This window comes from Struthio camelus, chromosome 7 (assembly GCF_040807025.1).
Source record: "Struthio camelus isolate bStrCam1 chromosome 7, bStrCam1.hap1, whole genome shotgun sequence".
NCBI lineage: Eukaryota > Metazoa > Chordata > Aves > Struthioniformes > Struthionidae > Struthio > Struthio camelus.
Window position 1 is genome coordinate 24909473 of NC_090948.1, and position 21938 is coordinate 24931410.

The window sequence follows — 21938 nt, forward strand, 5'->3', positions numbered from 1 at the left end:
TTTCGGTACTGACTTTCTGCACCTGTTAATCTTACGTTTTTTCTGAGCCATATTCCAAGGAAGTGCATCTGTGCAAGGGCAGGAAAGTTTAATGAGAAAGATTTTTTTTGTTTTTGTTTTTTTCATGCAGGGTGGCTGGAAGATTCTTGAGGTACCTTTCCTTTATAAGGTGCAGAGATGAGGGAGCCCTGGTGGCCTCAAAAGCCCTAATCTATTATTAAATGAAAAAAATTATTACTCAGTGCAGCCTTGTTAGTTTGGTCAGTTTTCTAGGAGTGGAGAAAGTACCTAGGCTCAAACCTTATGGAAAAAAATGTTTTAGTAGTAGGCAAGTGCTAAGGTCACAGTCACCTAGAGTTCCCTTTTGACTTTCATTTAACCCATGTGTTTTTTTCACTTGAGAGTAAATGTTCTCCTGGCCCTTACAGAATAGCTGGGTTTGGAAGGGACCTCTTGAGATCACCTGGTCCAAACCCCCTGCTCAAGCAGGATGAGCTAGAGCAGGTTGCCACGGACCGTATCCAGATGGGTTTTGAGTATCTCCACAACCTCTTTGGGCACCTTGTTCCAGTGTTCAACCACCCTCACAGTAAATCAGTGTTTTCTGTTCAGGTGAGATTTCCTGTGTTTCAGTTCCTGTCCATTGCCTCTTGTCCCATCACGAAGCACCACTGAGAAGAGTATGGCCCTGTCTTGTTTGCACCCTCCCATCAGATATTTATAAACACTGATAAGACCCTCTCTGAACCTTCTCTTCTCTAGGCTGGACAATCCCAGCCCTCTGAGCCTCTCCTTGTATGAGCGCTGGTTAAGTCCCTTAATCATCTTTGTGGTCCTTCACTGCATTGGCTCCAGTAAATCCACATCTGTCTTGTACGGGAGAGTCCAGCACTGGACACAGCACTCCAGGCATGGCCTCACCGAGGCTGAATAGAAGGGAAGGATCACCTCCTTCAACCTACTGGCAATGCTCCTCCTAATGCAGCCCAGGATGCTGTTGGCCGCTTTTACCACAAGGGTGCACTGCTGGCCCACGTTCAAATTGCCAGGACCCCTAGGTCCTTTTCTACAGAGCTGCTCTCCATCCATCCAGCTGATAGGCCCACAGCCTGTCCTGGTGTGAGGAGTTATTCCTCCCCAGGTGCAGGACTTTGCATTTCCCTTTCTTGACCTTCATGACGTTCTTTCTTTGCTGCCTGTTTCACCAGCCTGTTGCGGTCCTGCTAATAGCAGCGCAACCATCATCTTGTGCATCAGCCACTCCTCCCCATTTTATGTCATCTGTGAACTTGCTGAAGGTGTGTTTGGGCCCATCATCCAGGCCATAAATGAAGCTGTTTTAAACAGAACTGGCCCTAGTATCTATCTACCCTTGGGGGACACCACTAGTGACTGGCCTCCAGCTGGGCGTCATGGCCTGATCACAACTCTCTGAGCCTGGCACTTCAGCTAGTTTTTAGTCTACCTCACTGGCCAGGTGTCTAGCCTGTACTTTTATCAGCTTGTCTATGAAGGTGCTATGGTAGACAGTGGCAAAAGCCTTACTAAAGTCAAAGCAGACATCATCCACTGCTTCCCATGCTCCACTAAGCTACTCACTCATCTCATCATAGAAGGCTACTAGGTTGGTTAGGCAGGATTTCCCCCTTGTAAATCCATGCTGACTCAGCCTGATCACTATCCTGTCCATCACATGTCTGGAAATGTATCCAGGATTAGTTCAGCCATCACCTTTCCAGGTATCAAAAGTGAGACTGACTGCTCTGCAGTTCCCCAGAGGCACATAGCTGCATTTGGTGTCTTTAGAGCACCAATAAACCATATGAATTGGTGTTGTCAAAGGATTAAAGCAACATGCATATCAACAAACAGGTAGGGCTAGAATTAGTTGGGTCTGTTTTAATTTACTGGCTTTGATGATATTTATTTGGGATATGTGGGTGTGTGGGTGTGTTTTTTTTTTTTTCCCCCCCCTTTCAGCCTCCATATAGCAATAGCCTCCTGGAGAGCTGTGGAAGCTAAACTCCCCCCCCCCCCCCCCCCCGCACAAACGTTATGGGATGGGTTGAACTTTTTTTTTTTTTAAAACACTCAAGCAAGCTGTGTAGTGTTTTTTTTTTAAATATTGTATCTAGTACTATTGTATTTTGGAGTGGAGTACAGGTGTTTTGCTGTCCCAGCTCATTTAGAACTAGCTTGGTTAGTGCTACACTGTGCTAGAATGGATGAAATAAATAAATAGTTTTACAAGAAACAGAGTCAACAGATGTGGCCTAAGGAAGAGCCATGTCAGTGAAGGCAATACTTCCACCTGTTCTGTTTAGGCTGTAATGTGCTATAAATATGAAAAGCTTACCGTACAAGTTGTTAGAAAAAAAAAACCTGCCAATTTCTTATCTAGAAATTAGGCAGCATATTTAAAAAAAAAAAAAAAATCCAGGCTGCACCTGAGTAAAAGATTGCCCAGACTGAAAAGACTGCTCACAGGCTGCTGCTGATTGCTTCCCCCCCCTCCCCCCCAACAGTTATCTAAATTGAAAAATTAAAAGGGCAGGTTGGATTTGCAGGACTTTCTTAGATTTTTTTTGTTTGAGGCCCACAACTCTCCTCTGCTTTTGCTTTTAAGCCTGATATGAGGAGGTGAAGGTGTTTGGGAATTTGAGGGCAGTACTTTTATGTATGTTGATGGTGGCTACAGTTGTGCAGGGCTTCAGTGGCAAGATAGGGTTGTTACACATCCTGAAAAGCACGTTTTTTTTCCGATGGCTTTATAGTTGCAGGCCTTTGGGAGTATTCCAATTTATAGTCCACTGTTTACCATAAGAGATGTAGACTTGAGCTGGATTTCAGGCTGCTGGAGAGGTGTCACAAAATTAGAGAAGTGCTGTTCCACAAGCAGAGAAGAGAGCCTGGAGAAGCTGATAAACCTGGAAGGATGAGCAGGGCGGGGACTGGAGTCTTGGAAGAAAAGCCCACTCTTCCGGGCTGAAACAGATTAAATCTATTTCTACATGGTCTTCAAAAGTAGTGGAGATGAATGTGTTGTGAGTACTCAACTACATTGTACATGTATTGTAGCAAAACCAGCTTGTTAAGCATTTTTCAGAGGTGAGAGCTAATGTCTAATCTTAACTCTGCATTTACTTTTTTGTCTTCTACAAGCTAAGAAAAAAAAGAGAAAGAAACATTGTAAATGAAGTCCTAGTAACTGGGAAGGGAGGCAGCAGTACTCAATCCACGTCCTACTGAGTGAAGGGAGTGGGGCAGCCTGCTGAAAACACGTGTGTTAGCTTCCACTGACTTGGTGGCTTACTCACAGCTACACAGTGTCAGCCAGGAGACACTCAGGATGCAGCAAAGGGCTAAACAAGAAGATGCATTTGGCATGTTCAGTTCTATTTGCCATTCATTTTCTTGCCCTCTTACTGCTAATACAGCAAAACGACCAGGAAAATGATACAGGGACTTTGCCTAGCATGAAATCAAAGTATTCTTTTGCCAGCTGAGTGTGAAGTACGGTAAATAACAGGACTAGTTTATTAGATCAGGTTCTTTGTTAGATTAACATAAAAATGTTTTGTTTCTTCCTGACTTCCAGTATCTGCAGGTTTCGGCCAGGAAAGTGTCTTTGCAGTGCTGTCATCAATTGAAAATTTCAGTTTTCGGGTATAAGGTTTAATGTAGAGATGGTCCTTGCTGCTGTTTACAGATAAATTCTCCCCGTTCCCGTAAAATGTCTTTACTCTATAGTTGAGAAATCATAGCAGTTGCCAGCATAGCCTTGTACTTCCTGCACCCAGTAGGAAGAGGTGGCAGCCTACTTTTAATCATCGTCCTGCTTGAATTCCAGAGATCTTGAAGGTGCAGAACTTTCAGTTTCATGTGCCGCGCTTTCTTTGCTGAGGTTGATGTATATAGTCCAATGGCTTTCTGTAAAAAAGTTGCTTCTTATTGTTTTGCCAATTCTTACATGTCAGGCATACTTCCAGTTCTGACACGTGACCTGCACTGGCTATTACTTTATATTAAAATTGTAGGCATTTCTGATACCTGGATCAAATTGCTCCTTTTTAAATGGTCAGATTTGCTATGCATCAGACAAAAAAAAAAAATTCTTAATACATTACAAAACTAAATTTTCAGGTAACATTTTTGTGCCTGACCTTTTCTTTGTCTTAAATTTTAGCTACTTACCATGAAGAAGTCTCTCTTAAATAGTGATGCAAGAAGGCTACATTTTTGTGCAATTTCCAGTATCAAAATGAGGTGTAATGGTAATAAATGACTAATGCTTAGTCATTTAGTCTGGTAATCTGCTTATCTCACTGGAAAAGCTGTCCCTTGTTGGTCTTCAGTGTCACAGAGCTTCTCTTATGTTTAGGAGCACATGTTTCATTTCCCCAGCTTTGAAGGGATGTCTATAAAGTGGGTGGCTTCTGCAGCAGTGTGCAGTAAGAGGAAGTTACCATATTTTAAAATGGCTCTTCATCAGTTAAATCAGATGAGGACATCACACATTTGGACTTGGCCACAGCAAGTAAGTGGTTTGTTTTCCATTATCATAAGCAGTAAGCACTAACATGGCACAGAAATGAAGGAAGAATAAATGATAACTGAGAATGCACAGCAGCCCTTTGCTGACCTAATAGAACTATCTCCAGTATAACAGCCCTGACATTTAGTGAGCCCCACCCAAGATTTATTGCTAGTGCCTTGATTTTTTTTTTTTGGTATCTTTTGAATCCAGTTTCTTACAGATTTGCTATAGGTAGAAGTGAAGCCTCAAGTCATCAGGTAAGTGATAACCTGTAATGGATTAAGAGAAGCAAGGGAGCTTCTGTGCTTAATGGTTTATCAGTAGCATTGGTCCTGGGAGCCTCCTCCTGTGGCAGCATGTAAAAAATACCTGCTCTGTTAATGCTGTTTCTGTTTCTGAAATGCTTGAAGTGAGAGCTGTAATGCTATTTTGTAATGCTGTCACAACTGTGACTAGTTAAACAGTATTTTACTACCATTTGAACATAAGGTTGCTTATTACTGTAGGTCTGCTCCTGGGCTGCTGGCCAAGGCCACATAGTGGAAGCACACCTGGACAGGAGGTGCACAGCAAAGCTGTCACCACCAAGTAGGAAATCCCAGGGCTGCAGCAGCTGGGAATGGCTCAGGAGTTATCACTAGTGCAAACCAGTAAGACTGAGTCTCTAACTAACTACAGGCTCTGTGTGCTGTGCTGGCTTCTGCAAGCCTGCAGGTACATGTGTAGAGAAAGAAGCCTTAGTACACTGCTTCTGCAGCAGTAATAAGTTACCATTATGTTTAAAAACACCTTTGTTGCCTTCCCAAATTTTAGCTGTACGGCCTGGAATATGTTCTTCAGTTTTTCTCACCCCCTTCTACCAGCGCAGGGTCCATAACATCACTCCAAACCATCACAAAGAAGAAAAATAAGTAGTACATTTATTGAATCCACTTACTACTACTTCTAGCCTTTATTCAGACAGTTGTGCTCAGCTTCAAGAGCCAAGAATTTCTTCATTATCATTCAATGTGAATGATGCTATACATGAATCCAGTGCAGGAAGTTGGGCTCTTCTCTCTAACAGGAGCGAGAGAGGGGGTTTCTGTTCTTTCTGTCCTTTTTTTTGGCTGCACAAAATTACCCTTTCCAAGGGCACATGAAATAAAATACTATATTGCATACTATATACATTTACATACAATGGTAAATGCACCATTCAGAAATACACAATACCTAAGGCTCAATGGAAAAGCTTAGTTGAAGCAACCTCTCTCCCCTGATAGGAGAAAAGGAGCCTATGAAACTTGTGGAAGTTGCCATAACCTGTGTTTATATGGATTCTGCCCCTCTCTGGAACTGCAGCAACCATCTGTGCCCGAGGTGGGAAGATGGCCTAAAGGACTTCTGAAGCCCTGGCTCAGCAGGAGAAAGCTTGCACAACCACGTGCTGGAGGAATTACTCTTAGAATAATTATCCAGCTATTGCAGGAGGAGGCAAAGCACTTCAGTGTACTTACTTGACTAGCATCTGCTGCAGAAGTAGTAAACTACCCCTTTTGGAGACGGGAAACCACTTCTAACTGTAAGCCTTCCTTTTACATGAATGATACTTACTTTTACCTGGGTTCTGCCTTTCTCCTTGGATTGTTGGACTGCAGGGGAATTAAACAGATGCTAGTTATCAGCATACTTGGTAGGGGCCCTCGAGCTGTGGGAAAGAGAAAAATGTTGCAATTTTTGAAGCTGATTTGACATGGGGAACTGACCTCTCTGCCTTCACCTACATCAGCTTTATTTTACAGTACCTGAGCTTTCGCCTCCCCCAGCTGCTGTGCTGCACCAACACATCCTGGAAGCACTCTAAGGGGACAATGGCACTGCTTAGGTCTCTAGCTTTTGAAATGGTTAAAAATCCCTGCAGAGAAATACCTGTTACCCAGCCACGTTGCCACATATGACAACCTTTTCCCTAAGCTAACAAACGTGTTTTCTGTGGCAGTAGCTGTGGCTCTGCTTCATGTCCCTCAGCCCCTTGACCAAGCTCACTGGACACCATATCACACCAGCAATGCTGCAGACCAGGAGAGGCAATCTGTTACATCTGCCTGCAAGCAGGGCTGATGGCTGGTGCAGTCCCCAGGAGCCACACGCCATGGCACTGTAACTAGTGCTCACCACCACTGCACTCTGCAGGGGGAGGCAGGTGACTTTCTTCCATCTGTTGTTGCCAAATTAAACTACTATGTAAAGCTGGGGTTCACTGGACTAGATTCCTCTTTCATTAAGCTGCTGTGCTTTTCTCAGCAGTGGGCTCACCTCTTAATTCTTTTTCAGTGGACTCAGAGGAATAAGACACTAACCCTCCAGCTAGTGCCTGTTTCATACACTGAGCACTTTAAACAAAACACGTTAACCATGCTCTAGCCTCCTGCTCAAAGGGCGCAGGCATTACAAATCCTCCCTGTAAGTAAGAGTCCAAGTGTAACAAACCATTAATACTCAAGGATGTGATTTGCACTCCCCGCCCCAGGACAGTGTCAGGGACAGCAGTCCTTCCCAAAGGTGGGGAAGAGCTCAACATGCATGTATGTTCTCTGCTCCTGCTCGTTTGTCCAGTTGTTTTGGCTTGACAAGAGATGGCATTGTAGCACACGTTAGAGCACCACATGTCCCAGTGGCACTGGGGGGCAAGGGAGTTCCTCTCAGCTCCAGCTGGAATTCTGCAGTTCCTCTCGGAGCCAGGTTGGAAGGGGTTGTCCAAGTCTGTTCATCAGCTTGGATAATTCAATGTTGTGCTCCCGATAGAAGTCTCTTAGGAACAGCCGTGACTGTGTAGAAAAGACAGACAATATTAGTATGAAATAAAATGCTACCCTCACCACTTTTCATCCCTGTTCCGTAGGTCATCTAGGACACAGATGGTAGGAAAATCCAGGTTTGTTTGCTCACTGCCTCTCAAATTTCTACATTTCTTGCTGCCAACAAACGTGAGATGGTTACTCACCGAGATGTCCATATCAGGGTATTTTCTTCCTTTACTCTTTCCTAGGCATTTAGTCTTTCCTCCATCTAGCAGCTGGCACCAAAATCCTTTTGCTTCATCAAATCTGAAAAGGACACTTGTCTTTAGGAGGTAGGGCCACATACCCAATTAGTAACAGCAGAAGTTAACGCTCCATATGTATTTCCATTTCAGTGTTTAAAAACTGGGCTTGGTGTGGCTTTTTGTGCTATTGGTTCATTTTTTTTGGCACTCTTGTACTTTGACAAGAAATCTTTTACAACCATGAATGTTTCAGCTTTACGTAAAATTTGAAAGAAAACTTGGTGTTATCATCTCTGTCCATTAAGCTTTAAAGAAAAAAAAAAAATCAATGTTTCAGTATGAGGAAATTCTTTTAAATCTCCTCTGTATTTGAGAAGTATCAGAGAATCCCTTTCGAGCTTAAAGCCTCAGCATTTCTCCCCTTGCTAAAATATAGGTTTAAAGCAATGCTGGAAACCATATCTGTCATGTCCCTGAAAAGGTTTGAGCAAATACCTCTACCAAACCCTGAGGCAAGCTGACCAACGCTGCCGTTTCTCTGACCCTGGCTGAAGGGGAGGTGAAACACAGTAATCAGTAAATACTACTATAAATAATCTACCTACCATCACAACACGTGCTTTGACAAGTACAGCCTATAAGAATATTCTGATGTTTCTGTAAGTTTGCCCTCCCCTGGGGAGTCCTGTGCCACCCATTTAGAAAACAACTATAGGAGAGGAACTGAATTGATTCAACTCTTGCTCTACTGTTAAAGGCACAAGCAATCACAGTGTGCCCACACGCACACATACACACAGCACCCGCTACCTTTAGCTAGCGTAGGTTGAGATAGCAGAAAAAATGTGAAGTAAGTATAGGTTTCAGTTGCCCAGAGCAATATTCAGGATCTCCAGTAGCTTTGCAGAGCTTCTACAGAAGCCCAATATCACCACCGTTTAGCTTCAGCTAGCACTTAAATCTACTGCTCTGTCGACAGGATCACAGCAACGTCTGAGCAATGATGTCCTTCAACTTCGGTGCAGCGCGGTAGTGCCTCCTCTAGCACTTCCACAGATAGCTCTGAGCATCTGTCAAGTCCAAGTCTTCTGCAAGAAGAATAGACTCTCTACCTCAAAACTGTGGGACATGTCCCTAATCTCCATCTAGGCAAAGATATGAGCTGACTGTCACACATTTTATCATTACTGCCGCTTGCCTTCTGCCAGATTCAAGGTCTAACACAAAGCATAAAGGAGTTCTAATAATTCCAAACACCTCCTCTGAAACCACAAAGGCCCAAAGGAAAACATAGGAATTACTGTTGTGGGCAACTTCATGCTCCTCCACAGCAGTGCCAAGAAACACTCACCTTCATTTCTGGAAAGATGATTTCAGTCTTAGCCTAGTACCTCATGCTATCTGAACATAACCATCTGAACCTAGTTTTAGGGTCAGGCAGACCTCTGAAACCTTGGTGGGTCATGTGGTCAGAGATAAGAAGTATTCCTCCAGCCAAGTGCTTAGTAGCACCACACTCAGCCAATAAAGCTTCTTTAAAATCTTTACACCCTCTTAGTGCAACTTTCAGTTCCTACATACAATAGGTGAGACAGGGCTAGTGAGAGACAAATGCTCTCTCAAGGGAAGACTGCTGTCAAGCTGACACCGCAAGTGCTAACTGTGCCAACTAGCTTGCAACTATTAGCTGTGTTCGCACACCCACCCACACACAGAGCCACATAAATTATTTCCTTACCGGAGGGCTTGGGTGTAGTTGAAGAGTGGTGTAACACCCAAGAATTTCTGGATGTTGTCCATTACAGAGACAGGGTTGTGTCTCAGCTCCTGACCATCCACTATGAGAATCTGAAACGAGAGCAGCCACCTCAGCCTCTGACAGCAGCTCACAGCCGAGACACTCGTGTGTGCCGTGCTGAAGGACACCCGCGAGCATCCTGGCTCCTGAAACAGTCATGGGCCTCAGCACTGAGTAACTGCTCCTGATGTACCTACTGTTCGTTCTAGGGCAACATGGGGAGAAGACTGGTGGAGCAGCAATTTGGGTGGGAGTGGAAACTTGGCCCATTTGCCACCAGAGACACAGAAGCTGTGATAAGGGCAACAAGCACCATAAGACAGTAGATCCCAATAGGCTTTGCTTAATCAACTTACTTATCTTTGGCCAAACTCCTGGTAACGGAGCATCAAGGTCCAGCACTAGCATGAATTACAGATGGTCTTTGGACGTTTCATCTGTCCTTTCTAAGATGCCTGTAGTCATTATGCTAAATATTCTTCTGTAACATATGATTATTCTCCTGTTACATGTATGATAAGCAATAACAATATTTTGTGCTAATGCATTACTTACGTACTCCAAAGAACACAGTACAGAAACAGTAGCGTGAACTGAATGAAGTTTGGGGAAGATGGGACCCTGACCCGTGGCAAATACCAGTGCAGGGGATGGTATGTCAGTGCAAAGGTACCAGGAAGAGTGGCAATACATTTTTTTTCGTTTATTTTTAAGCAGTGACCACACATTTATTTGGCTCGATCATTCCTCACAGTAATAACCTCCAGAAATAGTAAGGCAATGAGACACAAGCCATTGTACTTTATGCAGCAACAGTCCATGTTTACTTGCCTGCTCCAACTCCACAATTATAAAGGAATGCAGTCAACTTGTTCCTGCCTCTTACTGATTAATGAAGGAGGCATGTTGAGCTGTTGGTTAAATTTTTAATTCTCTGTCACATGCACCAGGCATGAATGGCAGGATTAATACAATAGCTTCTGTCTACACATCACATTGTCTTGGAGGAGTTCCTACCTGCCGCTGCTTCTCCTTGTGATGTGGCACCAGTTAGTTGCTCTTTCTGCTAAATATTCCCTAACATAAAGCTGGTTTGCACTAGCCCTAGTCTGACAGTAACCAGGGATGTACGTCTCTGCTTTGTTTTGCCCTTTTCTCTTTCAGTTCTTGATAGATCTGTCATGTGAAGTAGAGGCTGCTGCTTCTGCAGAGAATGATTGACTAAGTATGTGTTTAAGATTCTGCTGGATTATAGAACGACTGAGGACAGCAGAAAGGAACTTTAAAAAATATTTCCTGACTCATAATACATTAGATAGTTTATAAATTTCTTGGGAATTTAGAAGCTAAAATGATCTATAGGGTATATTAATTGACCTTTTGCAAATGTACAAACAAAACACAGAATCCTGACACATCTGCAGTGAAATTTCCCCTCAGCAGAGGGCTAAAGGCTTCACAACACGGGAACTAACAAGTGGCAGAGTCCAAGAGCCTGTCTTTAAAGCAATAAAACCACAGCAAGTAGCTGAACACCTGCTGGGCCTGAAGAGAATCACAAGGCTGCAGGCTGCCAAGATGAAAGAAAGGGAATGCTAACACTGCTGTTCTTCCAACTTCTCAATACCACGGAGCTGTCTGGAAGATCACAGTCTCCTTTTGCACATGTTTACTTTTACTCAGCAACCTGCAGATTCTGGATTCTAAATGAGATTTTACAAATGCAATAAAGTACAAAATTGAAGTTTGCAAGCCTGATCCCTTATCAGCTCACATTAAGAGGAAGCAAGCGTTGGTTCTTGTTCCAAAAGACAAGACAAAAGGTGAAATGAAAATAGAATGAGAGAAAGAGATAAAGAGAGTTTTCCTCTCCTCTGCAATCAACACACAAGGGGGTCCGAGAGAGCAGTCCCTACCCTATTCTGTCATCTCAGCTTCAGGCCAGGCTGCAGTGTTCGGTCCCTGGGCCCAAGGTTTTTGCATGATCCCATCCAAAGTCAGCAATGTCAGGGCATCATTAACCTGCCAAATCTCCTACCTGCCCAGAAGGGTAGTATGTTAGCCAGCGCTCCAGATGAGTTGAATACCAGCCAGGGAGGAGGCATCGGCTTTGCAGGTTGCGCAGTTCCTGAGGGGCCTGGGATTTTGCAGAGATCACCTGGTAGAAGGTGTAATTGAGCGCCACAGGGTCACTGTGAGCACGCTGGTGCTGAAAAACATATGCCAAATTAGGGAACAGGAACACAAAATTCCACCTTTCCCATGCCAGCATACACATCTCTGTGCAGAGCCCACTGACTCTTAGGACAAAGGCTACCAATGCCTTTGTCCGTAACTGTCCACACTCGAGGGCAGCCTGTACCATCTCCCCTGGCCTTCCTATGGAAAGGGATTCACGACCTTCTGCCTCACCCCACTGGGATCTTTCCTTGGCCCTCCCCAGCAGAGGGGTGCAGGGAGCTCACCTGGTACCACGAGTAGGCTCGGTCAGCAGGGTTGATCAGAACAGTAATGATTTTGGCTCGAGGAAGCAGGGCTGCACCACGTTTTGGTACCACCTCTGTGTCAAAGTAATTGGCACTCTTCTCAAACATGAAGTCTGTGCTGGCGTTGGAGGGGATGGGGAAGAATTCCATGTACCTGCCAATGGATGGGATGCTGGTGAGCAGCACGGCCCAACACAGAAATGGCACACAGCAAAACGATGCCCTCCCACCTCCTCGACAGACGTGGCTCACAGAACAACTGCACCTCCCCAGCAATGCAACCAGTGAACAAACCAGTGCAAAGTTGGCAGAGGGATGACTTGGAAAGGGATGGTGGAGCACAGGATGGAAAGTAGGAGACAATAAAAGGGAAGAAGAATTATTCTTCTCTCTCTTGAGAGTGCACTCCCCAAGTCCTGGTGTAGTGGCAGTACAAGGCTGAGGGCAGAGTACTAGTTGCAAACTCCAAGTTTGCAACTAACACCTTTAAAAGCAGGAGAAAAGAAAGTTTGCCCAAGAGTAAGGGTGCTGATCAGGATCAACTGCCTGCCCTAGCACTGACCTCTTGTTTAGACCTGGGAAAATCATTTGTCTCTTTGTACCTCAGTTCACAGCTGAGAAATAAGGATAGGAGCTCTGCTCTACCTTACAGGAGCTTGTAAGATTGATAACACAGAAAGTGTAAGACACTTGAATAATGGGAGAGGAGAGGGGTAATGGGGGGACAGAGCACTGTAAAGTACCTGAAGGCTGGTCTCTGCTGAAATTCAAGCTGTAAAACACAAATTCCATCCTCAACAGCAATTTCTCCCCTTGCATATGATGCTACATTCAACTCAAGTTGGATGACTTTTCCAGGGGATGCACAGGAAAGCGTAGGCTTTCGAGGCCTATCAGCTAACGCGGTCACTCTGTAGTGCCGACTCACACTAACTTCACTCAAGTACCAACAACCCTCCAACGTCTTTTCAGCTGTCCTCTAAATGCTCAGGGAAGTCAGACAAATTCTCCTGCAACTCCTGGGGAAAGAAATCCCATGACAGAATGCCTTACTGCCGCACCACCATCCCTCAGAGCCAAGCTTCAGGGAGTGTGGTGCCAGGGTGGACCCAGAATTCATACTTCAGTCAAGAAATACCTTTACAATTTCTCTGCCTGGAAACAGTGGCACAGTAGTGCCATAACGACACTAGCATTACTCCACCAGGTAGAAACACCTACTTTGTCATAATTGTATACTTGTACAGGTAAAGATCTGGGTATGCACGTGGCCAAAGAGACACTGGAGTCAGTGTAAGGAATGCAGTGACATCTCTCTAAGTCTAAAGGGCCCAAAACAACAGCATCCCCTCTGTCCTGTGTGTCTTAACTCAGAGACCATGAAGAACTTCTTTTTAGAGAGCACACTGTTGTCTGTTTTGCACATCAAAGGAGAGGAAATCTCATGATGGCAGTGGATTCAACAAAGACTCTTTAAAATGTTAAAGCTTGAGAAAAATCAGGCCTAGAATTCTTCTGGTCAACAGTCACTAAGATCAAAAACTACGAGTGCTGCTCCTGGGACTAAACAGATGGGCTAGCAGGAAGACAGAGAACATGTGCTGAGTAACAGCAAAGCAAACAGCTGGTCAAAAATGGAGAAGCTACTAAGAAGGCTGAGGCAGACAGAGTACGTACAGGGAGACTCAGGAGAAGACAACACGGATGCAGCTTATCATAGAAGAGCACAACAGTGAGGATTCTTACCAATCAATTCCTTTATGATAGTTGGGCCCATTAAAAAACTGGATCTCCTCAAAGGTGGATGGACTCAGAAAGTTACTGGTGACAGCTGGATGCATGGTCAAGAAGAAGTGCACAGCTGTTGTGCCTGCAACAGGAACCAATTAACAGAACCTGGGTCACACACAACACTTGGCTGAATGAAAGGCTTTATCTATAGCACAAAAAAACAGCCCCCAAAGGGGCACACCCCTAGCCCTGCACAGCTAACCCACTCCTTAACTCATGCAGGTTAAAAGAGCAGTGATGCCAAAGCAATTGGGATTTAACTTTACTCAGCAGTTCAATCCCAGGCATCAACTCACGCAGCTGATTTAAATCACCTCCTTACCATGACAGCCATCATCATGCCAGCCATCTTGTGTTCTCTGCTAACAGCCACGTGAATGTGGCTGGGCTACCCCCCATCTCTTTTTCCTTTGTAGCATGGCCACACTGTCATGTGGCAGGACCCACACGTGCCAAATGGGAGGTGGCCTGCATACTGCAGGGCAGCATCATGTGTTTTGAAAGGAGATGTGTTAGGGGTGACATTAGTGCCCTCGGAAGGGAGGTCAGCAAGGGATGGCTTGGCCTGCCTCTGCTGTAGATGTTTTCCCTCACCCAGCCAAGCCTGATAATTGCTGCAAGGGCAATTGTACAGCTGCAAGGGTCCAGCAGGCCAATAAACCAGCTACGAGGAGGGTTTTCTTCCTGTGCCATTGCGAGAAGCCCAGGCAACGATTCAGGAGTGCCCATGCTGCACGCGTGCCAACAGAGCTTCGCAGTGACACAGGCAGCAGCTTGGCTGCGACAAGCCTCCTCCCATGGGCCAGGATCACCGTCTCTGTGCATGGCTAGCAGCTGCTGTTTCACTGCGCTACAGAGAAAGCCAAGGTTTGAAGACCAGGCTCTGGCTGAAGAGGTTTTGCTCTCTTCAGGCCAGCAGTGACTCCTCAGGACAGTATTTATGGATAGCCATGTAACTGCCAACGATGATGCCACAGCAGTTAAGAGGTGGTGACAGAGATCAGATAAAAGAGGATCACTACCTCCTACTGACAGTGACATGGAACATGTGGCGAGTACACAGATCCGTCACAAGAAAAGCGCTAGGGGGCATTCATCATAGCCTCTGCTAAGAGTGTGTGGTTAGTCCTGCTGACAGCTTATGTCTTACGACAAACTAGGAAAGGTCACTGTTTCTCTGAGCTTGTGAGGAAAAGCCAAACTACAGCTCAGCAGGTAGGGCTTTTCCCTGCAAACCAGACTGATCCACGCAGAGTGCTAAGGTGCAAAGTACTGATGGGCTTGCCAGGTTTAGGGCAGAACAAATCTGAGACTCTCTGAAATGTCCTCTGTGGTCATTTGGCAGCTTGCACAAAGAGCAGCCGTACAGATCTACAACACGGGCCTTTCCAGCTCTCCTCTCCAGAGGAATGAGATGGAAGCTGCAGTCTTATCTTTAGATAAAGTATTCACACTACCAGTTTTCTGAGGTCCCACGATGAGGAACTTGGGGAGCCGATCACATGTTTTCTCTTTGGACCAGATATCCTTGTGCCTCTTATCGTCACATGGATTCTGCAGCACAAGTGATAGGATTAAATATTACTGCAGGAGCTAATGGAAATAGGAAGAAAAGCTGGAAAGCCAGTCCTCTAGGGAACATGCTATTAGCATATGAAGAACACTTCACAGCCACATTGCTTCTTTGCCAGACATCAAGAAGGCTTAGATGAAAACACAGGGGAACATTTTAAAAAGCTCAAAAGTGACACAGAAGCCAAAGTCCCTTTGAAAGCATTAACTACAGGTCTTGCCCTGTGCAGCCGTGCTGGGCTGGGCCACCATGATAGTACAGCTCAGCATCTGTGAACTTCTGGCAGACAGACAACTCTATCACCTTCAGTTAATTTCATCTGCTCATTACCATGCAGAGAGCTCTGCACCGAGATGAAATGAAATAAGCATGTTTTTATTTAATGAACATGAATTCCGTGGTGTGAAATTACTTTAAGATTAATCACATTAACATGCCTGCAAGCTCCTCTGGCACCAAACAGGGTCCTTCCTCACACACTTAACATTTCACATCAGCCTTCAATTATCCAAATGCCTGCAAACCCTGCCAAGGTCCCTTAGAACAGCAATCTTTGTCCCTAAGCCTACTGCTCCCACTTCCCCATCCCTTCCACCTTGCAATTTGGCACTTGCAGCCTCAAGCCACAAAGGTTAAACCTAAAAGGCTTATGTGTCACCACTCTGTGCTCTGGATCAGCAGCCTCTCCAGACATAAACGTGGGACATACCTCCCAGGGTATGTAACCACTACTAGAGGTTAAAACTGCCTTCTCACCTGCCACAAGGGATTCTTCTCCTGGGGAAAGATTTCAAAATACTTTTTTGCGAGTTGGACAGGGGGCAGCGTTTGCAGGCGAAGGTTGGTCCAACACTGCACAAACTTGACCAGGCTCTCAAAAGTGTACAGTCCCAGACGGTCATTTCCATAATTAGACAGGTGGGTCATGAAGATGCTGATCTGCAAATAGGAAAGACATGGAATACTGATAATTCAGGTAACAGTATTGTGTCCTCCTGGTCTGATCCCACTGTCAGCAAGAGGCTGCTCACATCTCAGACTGCCCTTGCTGAATGGGCTGATGAATGTGCATCTGTCAGTATACGGCACTGCCTTGATGAAAAATCAAAGAGATCTACCTCTTGCAAGGCAACAGGAACTCAGGAGAGAAGGAAGGCCAGACACCTCTCAATAACCCCAGGGTTATCTCAGTAAGCCCAGGCCATGAATCCAGCACAGTTTCAAACCCCATTCAAGTGCCTCTGAAACATCCAGGGGAACAAGGGTTACTCAGTGGCTCGCTTCTAATCAAAACCTTGCAAAACTCCTTTCAAGAGAAAGTAGGACCTTCCCTTCCTCACCCTGAGACACAACGTGTATCTAGTTGGAGTGCCTGCTTCAGCTGAGAAGCAGGCCAGGGAGAGGGGCAACATGCTGCATTCCAGAGCACAGTGGCACAAGGTATAGCTTTCATAAGGGACAATTTTCACAGGACCTATTTCTAGGCCCACAGCTGGTGTCTAGGGGAATCCAGCTTTCATTCAGTTTGGAGCTGATACCTGAATGGACAGGAACAACTGGCAATTCACACTTTAAAGTACAAAGAAGTATATCTGGGGAACTGAACATGGAACGCAAGGAGACACAGCGCTAGGACACTGTCCTAGGAAGAGACACCAGCTAGTAAGGTTTTAGCTCTCCAGAGCCCTGCAGTATGTGCAGCCCTTGAAACATTTCCTGCCAAGACCGAAGGCATAAGCCCTTAAGCGAAGTGGCACTAAGCACCCATGGGAGCCTCTGCCAGTACTGCAGTGGAGTACTGATGTGCTCTCTCTGCCGGAGCTGATGTGCTATCTCTGCTTTGTCAAGCCATCTCCTCTCTCAAGCAGATTCATTCTCCTGTCTGTTTTTCAATGTTTTAACTCTCGGAAAACGGTGCAAAAGAGTGCCCTCAGCTTGAGTTCAGTGTGTGGCTTTGAAGGATCCCATGGAATTGGGCATCCCACTGGCTGCAACACAACAGCTCTTTGCCAGTCACGAAACCACATCAAGGCTAGAAGTTAGCAAAGCAAAAGCAGAACATTAATGCCAATGGAAGGATGATTATGGGGATGACTTTGCACTCTCGGCTCCCCAGTGTCTGCTGGTGCAGGGAGAGGAAAAGGCTTCAGTAGCTGAACTGGCATCCGCTGCTGCACAGCTCAGGGCTGAACCCTCATGCTGCTAGAGGAGGTCAGGAGGCAACAACAGGCTTCACTGGCAGGGGGCAGCAATGGCCTTCCCACCTGCAGGAGCGAAGGGCAAGAGGAGGAAGCAGGAGACAGACGGTCTTGGGATGAAGTCATTTGCTGGCACTCAGGAGGTCTGAATTCAGTTTTCTGCCCTATGTCACCATGGACTAGTTTCAGTGCAACTAGAGGTATGGACAGATAGCATGTCTTAGTATCTGTTTGTGCGTGAGTCATCCCAGGCACAGTGTGGAAGTGCATTTATTCCTGTCCACACAGTGCTCGCACACCAGGGTTCCACTAACTGAAGGTAGGCAACAGAAAACAGTGGTAGGATGCTGGGACACATGGACGGGAAGCGGAGCTGAAGCTTCATCATGTTTGTCTGCCTGTGAATTTTTCACTTCTGGTCTCCTACTAAGTTGTCAGAGGCCCTGCCAGACAGGCTCTGATACGTACACGTCAAAGAGCAGTGTGGGCTTGGTGCTGTTGTATAAGAAGGATGTGCTAAATACAACACAGAGCAAAGGACAGAAAGGTTTATCTATACAACCGCAGGGCCATGTCATTGACTACATCAGAAGGCAAGAGGACACATCTCATGTTGTCTTTGGCTATTTCTGGGAGATGCCAAGAAAGTGGTGTGACAGCTAGCAGCCGGCTCATCCCTTTGAACTGCTGGTGAAACATGCAGAAAACAAGTTTGCTGTATGAAGTGCCTGACTCAATGGCTTAAACCAAGTACTGCAGGAGGAAGGACACAGGTCTCCACCCAGGGCACTTTCAAGATTTCCAGGATGAAATCTTTCCTGCATGTGACCCACGTTTAGAAACTATGTCTGAAGACTGACTATGTTCAGGATAATCTTCAGGCCAACCATTGCTCACAGATGATGCCGTTACCTGCAAACAGTCCCAAGCAATTGGGCTTACAAGAAGGCAAAATAAGCACAACTAAAGAGCCATTTACCTGTACTTCTGAGTGCATAGTTAGATCCTCTAATATACCTGCTCTGTTAAAACAGGCAGCCTGCTCTGCCTTGCCATGGCTACCACTACCAAAACATAACCTACGTTTGCTCGACATATGCTGACATAACCTATGTGCGAGCTCTGTCTATCCCTCCCTCTCATTCACATCCAGTGACCCCTGGGACTGTCTTGGTAGTGACATCTTCCTCCTCTCCCCTTCCCTTGCATCATCAGCATGCCATGATTTCCCTGCCCTAACACTGAGGAAAGATGGCAGAAAAAGGGCAGAGAGCCTGAAATACAAAACGTAGAAAGGTAGGAGAGTTCTTGCATTACGTAACAAGTAGCTGTGGGCACAGCAATAACCTGTCTGGTGCATGAGTGTGTGAGAAATCATCAAAACATTCCCTTTGCTTCTGGGAAATATAGACAGGGCACAAGGCAGCTTGTCCACTGAACATCAACAGCTACTCTCGTTCCTGACATTAGACCTTTTCACTAGTCAGAAGATCAAACATAATCTGTTTGCACTGTGGCTTAGGGACTCTTGCCTGTGTACATCCACTCAAAGGGGGCTGGAAGCACCAGAAATGACTGAAAGGGACTGGCCCAAGTCTGCTACGGATCACTGCTGGGGCTGCAGGGCTGGCCAGCTTTCTATCAAGTCTAAGAGATGGCTCTATCAACGAGGGTAGGAACGCAAAGGTCTGAGCTGCTGCACAAACAGGAGCAATGGAGAGGAGCTGAGAGCACAGGCCTCCGCTGCTCACAGGGAGAGAAACTCCACTGCCACTACAAAGCAAAATTGAAGACACTGGAAGCAGCTGAGAGAGCCTGAAACCCTTCTGAAAGACACCATGAAGAGCCAACACTAAATCTAACACAAGCCTATCCCACACCAGAGCACAATCTTCCCAAGCATTTTGGATCACAAAGCACTGCCAGCTGCATAGACCATCGCATGCGTATCAGCAAACATTTAATGGGTAGCTCTCTCCATTAAACTCTACAAGTTCCTTGGCACAGCCTCCCAGACCAGTAATGATCTCTGGATTACAGTATGGCAACTTGCATTCCAAGAGAAATCCAGAGCTCTTGTTCTCCTCACTATTACAAAATAGGACAAGGTGAAAATCACATTAGATACAGGAACCAAAACCCAGAAAAGCACAAGTCATAGTTCTTGAGAGAAGAAAGCAGTTTCTTCCCATCTGACCAATGATATCAATGATCCCTTGGTATGTAACGCAAAGAGCAGCTTTCTGCTTCCTGCAGAGTTTTATTATGCAGGTGGATTTGCTTGTTGTGTGTAACGATAACAGTTCTACTGGCACTGCTGGAGAGAGTCCAGCGGAGGGCCACAAAGATGATTAGGGGACTGGAGCATCTCCCCTATCAAAAAAGGCTGAGAGAGCTGGGACTGTTTAGCCTGGAGAAGAGAAGACTGAGAGGCGATCTCATCAGTGTGTACAATGCGTATCTGAAGGGAGGGTGTCGAGAAGATGGGGCCAGACTCTTCTCCAGGGTGCCCAGTGACAGGACAAGAGGCAACGGGCACAAACTGAAACACAGGAAGTTCCTTCTGAACCTGAGAAAAAACTTCTTGACTTGTGAGGGTGACTGAGCACTGGAACAGGTTGCCCAGAGAGGTTGTGGAGTCTCCTTCCCCAGAGATATTCAAAACCCGCCTGGACGCGATCCTGGGAAATATGCTCTAGAGGACCCTGCTGGAGCAGGGGGGTTGGACTAGATGATCTTCAGAGGTCCCTTCCAACCTCAGCCATTCTGTGATTCTGTCTCTGGCAATGGGGGCTAAATAGCGGCCTCCAGAACTGGAAGTACAAACCCCTAAATCTTTTAGCTAGGGCTGTTAACAGACTCCCGTCTTCTGCAAATCAGGTGCCCAGGGAGAGGACATACACCAAACCAAAGGCAGCCACAGGCTAACCTTCAGAAACACAGGGCCTGGTTGTAAATTACAACCTGACTGTACGATGCACTCAGAATGCACTGCAAGGGTTTTATCACTATCACAGTTCTACTTCTAGGATTAGAGAGACACTAAACACTAGGGAAAACAAGAGAAAGAAGATAAGAATTTTGAAGTTATGAGAAAAGAACAGAACAAACATCATTATCTTTAGTAACGTTTACAAGGCAGATGTTTTAAAAATCACTGTCTAAATCTGGCAGTGTAATAATGCCCATACAGAGAAAGGGATGACAACAGGTGCCAAATCATTTTTAATAAGATATACATTCAGGTGGGGAATTGAGAAGGATACTGTACGTGGGACCAGTCAAAAAGAGAAGCATGTCTTCCCCTGCTACAGCCAACAAGCACGTCTGAGGCATGTTTTGTGAAGGGAGTGAGAACTGGGGTTGGAGCGGGATACAAAGCATCATCTCCTAATTCTATCCTCTCAGGATTTTTTAAAAATGAGGAGGTTTTTTTTGTCTCTTGCCACCTGGATCTTCCTCCCAGCTTCAACAAGAAGCAGGAAAACCATGTGATTCCACAGCTGAGAACTGGGAAGGGGCTGCACAGTTTTGAATGCCTTGCATTTGTTTGGTAGTTTGATGGAGCTGAGAAGTGTTAAAAGGGAAGAAGGAACAGCTGTGTCAGACCCAGATCCTCCCTAAATGCCTTAGGGTGACAGCTACATCACAGAACAAACATGCAGAAATTGCTTCAAGGGCATCCATATTGGAAGAAAGAGGAAAACATCCCATAATAAAAGGCAGGAAAAAGCAATTATTCTGAACAAAACTCATCAGTTAGCATGGGGATAAGCTAACAGCAGGCAGATGTGCGTGGAACAGGAGACAAGGAATATCTCACTTCTGATTCACGGAGATGCAGCAGCCTCGCTAACACCCACTCCACGCTGGGCCACGCTCAGCACATTGGCCTGGCTAGTTTCTGTCTGAGGAGCGCTCCACTTGTCAACGCTCAACAGTGATGCTTCCTTAGCAGTGTGTAAGGTGAAGCAGCCTTAAGTAGCCAGTACTTCCTTGGCCCTCGTTTTCAGCTCTCCTTGGTCTCACACTGGAGACACCCACACTGTGAAAACTCCCTGTATTGGGGTTTTAATATCGAGTCTCCCATAAGTATCTAGCCCTTCCCAAAATCATGCACCAAAGCTGAGACACCCATGCACTGATTCCCCTTAAAGATGAGCTTACTGGGTTCAGGAGCACCGTCAGGAAAAGTTCACCACCACGAATGCTTTTGTCCAACTCCTTTGAGCCACCGGGATATTCATTGTAGAAGATGGTGTGAGTAAAAAGACCACAAGTCTGTCGAGGCAAAACCTGGCAGTATCAGAGAAAAGCAAGGTTAGGCAAGAGGCAAACAGCACAAATCTGATGCGTCAAAGCAGCACTAGATGGATCAACATAAAGAGAGTAAGGGACAAAAGTAACATTGGTTCAAAGGACTCTGATATTCCTCCCACATATTTACTCACCCTGCTCTAAGCAACAGTGCAAACAAGTCAAGGGGATCTCAATTTGGTCTTGTTGTGCTTGCTTTTGCTCCCCTTT

The 21938-nt window shown here is 45.7% G+C and overlaps 1 protein-coding gene across 20 annotated transcripts in view; it reads right to left on the bottom strand.

Annotated features, from left to right (window-relative positions):
- Positions 1 to 2686: 2686 nt before the first annotated feature.
- NDST2 (N-deacetylase and N-sulfotransferase 2) overlaps positions 2687 to 21938 on the bottom strand; it is a 145596-nt gene continuing 126344 nt past the window's right edge. For 15 of the 20 annotated variants that reach the window (XM_068950420.1, XM_068950417.1, XM_068950414.1 and 12 more), the window contains 9 exons: positions 21579 to 21707; positions 15970 to 16152; positions 15098 to 15194; positions 13596 to 13719; positions 11829 to 12003; positions 11402 to 11572; positions 9304 to 9413; positions 7524 to 7626; positions 5441 to 7347 (listed from right to left, as the gene is read on the bottom strand). In XM_068950420.1, coding sequence (XP_068806521.1) covers positions 7222 to 7347; positions 7524 to 7626; positions 9304 to 9413; positions 11402 to 11572; positions 11829 to 12003; positions 13596 to 13719; positions 15098 to 15194; positions 15970 to 16152; positions 21579 to 21707 — 1218 coding nt within the window. In that variant the 3' untranslated portion in view covers positions 5441 to 7221. Of the gene's footprint in view, positions 3931 to 5440; positions 7348 to 7523; positions 7627 to 9303; positions 9414 to 11401; positions 11573 to 11828; positions 12004 to 13595; positions 13720 to 15097; positions 15195 to 15969; positions 16153 to 21578; positions 21708 to 21938 lie in introns of those variants that run through there. The other 5 variants (XR_011142208.1, XR_011142206.1, XR_011142204.1 and 2 more) reach the window with 5 other exon arrangements.